Source organism: Nelumbo nucifera, chromosome 3 (assembly GCF_055504915.1).
Source record: "Nelumbo nucifera cultivar China Antique chromosome 3, China Antique-T2T, whole genome shotgun sequence".
Classification (NCBI taxonomy): Eukaryota; Viridiplantae; Streptophyta; class Magnoliopsida; order Proteales; family Nelumbonaceae; genus Nelumbo; species Nelumbo nucifera.
In genome coordinates, this window is record NC_142651.1 from 33,877,015 (window position 1) to 33,882,101 (window position 5,087).

The 5,087-nt window shown below is 40.7% G+C and overlaps 1 protein-coding gene across 2 annotated transcripts; it reads left to right on the top strand.

Moving 5' to 3' along the window:
- The first annotated feature begins 610 nt into the window (after window positions 1–610).
- On the top strand, window positions 611–4,542 carry LOC104592266 (Intron maturase, type II family protein). 2 transcript variants are annotated; one of them, XM_010251575.3, is made up of 3 exons: window positions 611–1,175; window positions 1,331–1,376; window positions 1,492–4,542. In XM_010251575.3, exon 3 carries the CDS (start codon window positions 1,509–1,511, stop codon window positions 3,801–3,803), a length of 2,295 nt encoding a protein of 764 aa, XP_010249877.1. In that variant the 5' UTR covers window positions 611–1,175; window positions 1,331–1,376; window positions 1,492–1,508; the 3' UTR covers window positions 3,804–4,542. The 2 variants fall into 2 exon arrangements, with proteins under 2 accessions (XP_010249877.1, XP_010249868.1); XM_010251566.3 differs by lacking the exon at window positions 1,331–1,376.
- The last annotated feature ends 545 nt before the right edge of the window (window positions 4,543–5,087 follow it).

Genomic DNA, 5,087 nt, shown 5'->3' on the forward strand with positions numbered 1-5,087 from the left:
GAGGCGGAGGGGGAGATTTGAGAACAGAGAAAGAAGGAGAGAGAGAGGAACCAGAGGTAAAGGGGGTTGTGACCATCAGATATGGAGAGAGAGAGAGACCAGGCACGGGAGTGTGTACCAGTGACGGTTACGCTGTTGGTGGATGGTGGAACGAGGGAGAGCGGAAGTTGAGGGAGAGAGAGAGGTCGGAGGAAGGGGGTGCTGGTGTTATGCAGTTGCATTGAGAGGAAAGGGATGGGGTAATATTGGGTTTTAGAAAAAAAATTATACGTCACATGATATTTTGATGGTATATTAGCAGATGCTAACTGTAGGGATAAGGGTAGTCAATTGTAAGAAATAGTAGGAATACTCACAATACTAAAACAGTAAATGCATAATTAATCAATTTCCTAAACCTTAAAGATACTTAATTAGTTTACAAAATTTGCCCTTTCTTAAATAGGTATGTTTGTCGGTTTGTGTCCAATACTTAACCCTATTCTGTAAAGCAACATACCTCTGATGGTCCGTTTGGTTGTTGAGAAAGTGTTTAGATAAAAAAAATCTTTAAAAAATATTCGATTTTTCAGATGTTTGTTTTGAAGGAAAAAATGGGATGAGAAGAGAAAGAGACGCGGGTTCCCAAAACTCGAAACGCGGGTCGCACCAAAACGGTGAGACCCAACTGAGAAAGGAAAAAAAGCCATTCGTGAGAAAATAATGTCGAGAGCGCCAACCCAGAGTGTCATCTTCTCCTCACACGCCGTCCATCGGTCATCTCGCCGGTGCCATCTCCGACGATTTTTCGAAGGCAAGCTCAGATTTTGCATCCTCTGGCGATTTGCGTTCATTTTTTAACCATTATTGTCTTCTTTCATTGAATGAGCCCCCCCTTCAAATCTCACCGTTGTCTACCTCCATCCCTGGTCGTCCAGACCAATTTTCATTGCCAGAAAACGGTTGATCGTTGTTCTTCCATATCGACAGCCTTTGCAGTTATGCTCAACTTGCATTTCAAATCCCACTCCAAATAAGTTGATAAGAGTGAGGCTGATTAGATTTGCGATTGTGAAGGAGAATGAAGTGTCGGTGTTTCTCAAATCTTTGCAGGAGAAACTTGCTGAAGTGCACCATACAGAAGTTGCAAACAGTGAACTTTCCTCTAATTGATTTGTCATCGATGGTTGATACGGGTAACCCTTTTCTTTCCTATTGAAATGTGATGTTTATCAATCTGTGGCCATATGGTCTTTATCAGTTTGTGTTCATTGCTGGATGTTATGCATCCAGTGGGTACACATGCTGATATGTATGGAGAATAACTCTGGATCATATGCTGGTAATGTAGGTGGCGATCACATGCAGTCATGCAAAGGATGGATGACTGATATTTGGTTAATTTTTTTTCCCTAGAATGTTACAAGATGGTCTAACCTGCATTTGGAAATTAGATTTTCTTGTCTGCTATTCTACAACTTTAAACTAAGACTCATATGCAATGGATTGCAGGAAAGCCCCTCAAACTAATGCAAGACTGTGCAGCATATTCTACTCTTGAAACAGTGAACTACAACAATGATCAGGGCATCAACAAAGTGTCACTGGCAAAGAGCTTAGCTTGTCTGGTTGATGAATCCCCTCTTACTGAGAAAATATGCAAGACCCGGATGGAGCTAAAGAGGCTAATTGAAATCCGGATCAAGAAGAGAGTGAAGGAGCAATATGTAGATGGGAAGTTTCATGACCTTATGGCAAAAGTGGTTGCCAATCCAATGACTCTTCGGGATGCTTACCTCTCTATTAAGCTTAACTCAAACATTTCTTTGGCATATGAGGATGATGACATCTTTTCTGAATCCATAGCAGAAGAGCTCTTGAATGGGAATTTTGATGTTAATGCCAATACATTCTCTATCTCCACAAAGGGCAAGAAAAATGAAACCCTGGTCCTTCCTAATATAAAGTTGAGGGTTGTTCAAGAAGCCATCAGGATAGTTCTTGAGATTGTTTTTAGGCCTCAATTTTCTAAAATCTCACATGGTTGCCGCAGTGGAAGAGGACATCATTCAGCTGGAAGATACATATGCAAAGAGATACATAATGTAGATTGGTGGTTCACATTGCATGTGAATAAAAAGCTTGATCAAAGTATTTTGGATAAACTCTTCTCGACAATGGAAGAGAAGATTGAAGATTCCAACTTGTTTTGTGTCATTCGTGAGATGTTTGATGCCCAAGTACTGAACTTGGAATTTGGGGGCTACCCTAAAGGCCATGGCCTTCCACAGGAGGGCATTTTATCTCCTATTTTGATAAACATATTTCTGGACCTTTTTGACCATGAATTCTACAAAATCTGTATGAGATATGAAGCTCTTGGTTTTGATGTCAGTGTGGATCGAGGTGGATCCCATTCAAAGCTGCGCAGTTGGTTTAGGAGGCATATGAAAGATGGTGACCATAGACATCCAAATGTAGAGAACACTGGTTTAAGATTGCATGCCTGTCGTTATATGGATGAGATATTTCTTGCCGTTTCTGGCACTAAGGATGTTGCTCTCAGGTTCAAGGCTGACGTCATGAACTACTTGCAGAACTCTCTGCATTTAGATTTGCAGGATCAGACAGAAGTGCTACCTGTTGTTGGCCCTCAAGGAATTCAGTTTCTTGGTACTCTGATTAGAACAGGTGTGAGAGAGAGTCCTGCTATTAGAACTGTACACAAGTTGAAGGAGAAGGTTCAATTATTTGCTTCACAAAAGCAGAAAGCATGGGATTTGGGGACGATTAGAATAGGAAAGAAGTGGTTGGCTCATGGTTTGAAGAAGGTTAAAGAGTCAGAAATCAAACATTTAGCTGATTGTAACTCTGGGTTAAGCAAGATCTCCCATTTCCGTAAAGCAGGGATGGAGACTGATCACTGGTTCAAGGTGTTATTGAAGGTATGGGTGCAAGACATAAATGCAAAAGCTGAAAACCATGAAGAGATAGTGTTGTCAAAGTATATCTCAGAACCGGCACTACCTCAAGAACTAAGAGATTCCTTTCATATTTTCCAAGAGCGTGCCAAAGAATATGTTTCCTGTGAGACAGCCTTAACACTTGCATTGTTGCCCAATTCAAGCACCACAACCCAATCTATTACCATCACCGAGATTGTGGCTCCTATTAATGTTATTAAGAAGCGACTTTTGCGTTATGGTTTGATCAACAGTGAAGGACACCCTCGTCCTGTTTCATCACTAATATTGCAAGATAACACCCAAATAGTTGATTGGTTTTCAGGTCTTTCCAACCGATGGCTTAGATGGTACAGTGAATGCATCAACTTTAATGAGGTTAAGCTCATTATTGTCAATCAAATAAGGAAGTCATGCATCCGAACACTGGCAGCAAAGCATCGAATGCATGAAACTGAAATTGAGAAACGATTTGAGATGGAGCTAACTGGGATCCCTTCAACCCAAGAAATGGACCTCGAGGTAGTTGATGAGATGTCAGACTCTCAGTTTTCTTATGATAATCAGGCACTAATTTATGGCATCTCTTATAGTGGCCTGTGTTTACTATCTCTAGCAAGAATTGTAAGCACATCAAGGCCTTGCAATTGTTTTGTCATGGGATGTTCTGCTGCAGCACCGGGTGTATACACCCTTCATGTGATGGAAAGGCAAAGATTTCCAGGTTGGAAGACAGGATTCCCCGCGGCAATTCATCCCAGCTTGAATAGGAGGCGAATAGGATTATGTAAGCAACATGTGAGAGACTTGTATCTGGGTCATATATCACTTCAGTCGATCAATTTTGGTGCTTGGAGATGATTTTTTAAGCCATGATGCGTACAACAGGATACTTGAAGACATCTAAGAATCTCTTGCTGGTGTCGTATTGGATGGCCATAAAACTTGATGCATCACAGGACTAAAGTCTTTGTGAAGATCAAATTTGAAGTTTGTCTTTATGAAATTGAAAGCACCTAACACTAATTGGCAAGTGAAATGTAAGCTTGGTGCGGTCTGGGCTACAGTTACTGTAGGACACTCTAGGCTTACAGTTCATTGGGCTCCAGAGCTTAGTTCCCACTATGGAGATATTATGGGCAGAGGATAGGTTGTCAAACTGATTGCATCAATGTGGTTCTGCTATATGAATTTGGACTATGCTCTTGCTTGGATGTTGAAGAGTTGTACTTTTGGACGCTTGGACAATATGTAGAAATTACTTGGCCAGTGTTTGCCAAGTCTTTCGGCATGGGCTTTTGGGCTTGCAAGCTTGGCAGACAAAAAATTGGTCTTATTCTGTTTGGTAACGGGAAAACGAATAGATGTGAAGATGCTCCCTGAAAAAGACCAAAACCCATGAATTTTAGGAAGCTTTAATTTGAAGCTCCCATCTTTTGGGGGTCTCTAAACTTCTGAAAAATTGGGCCTCAGCTAACCGATACATGTGCATATCCCACACGTGACCTGAGCGTTTGATGGGGGTTTGATAACCCTCATTTCCATTTGAATCCAGGCAGAGGAACACCAAGGAACAGAGAGAGCCCCATTCCGCACTCAGGTATTCCATCTGTTCTTTTTCCTCCTCTTTCTTCTTCTTTTGGAATGTTGGCTGATTCGTTTTTTCTGCAATTTAGGAGATTTTCTTCCTACTTAAAATTGTCAGTTTAGGGTTTGAAAAATTTGGTTTTGCACCTGTATAACTGGTTATGTTGATTTGCTTGTGTGTTAATCAGGTGACTGGATCTTGCAAACCGAACTGATCCGGTTGCAGCAAAGCTGTTATTCTCATCATAATAGCCCAATATTATGTCATTGTATTTTCACAATATTGTTCCATTTATGTGTGAATTATGGTTAAATTGAGTCCACTGGAAAGAAAGGGTTTTTACATTGTTCTGATTTAGGATTGATCTTTGCAGTAATGTAAAATTTTTGTGAGAGAATTACTTCTTTTGTAATGCCTTTTATCATGAACACCAAGACGCTGATGATTAAACATCTATTCTATTGGGTTGGTTGGATTGAGCCTAACGTATATGCAATCACCAGTGATGCTTAGGTCTTCTGTCCTGATTAATAGCTGTTCTGTTATAGCTCATGAGC

Bases quoted from the DNA above. Each gene is read 5' to 3' on its own strand.
- LOC104592266 (XM_010251566.3), top strand. From the start codon at position 1,061: ATGAAGTGTCGGTGTTTCTCAAATCTTTGCAGGAGAAACTTGCTGAAG. The intron at 1,176-1,491 runs GTAACCCTTTTC...AATGGATTGCAG, and splicing joins GTCATCGATGGTTGATACGG to GAAAGCCCCTCAAACTAATG.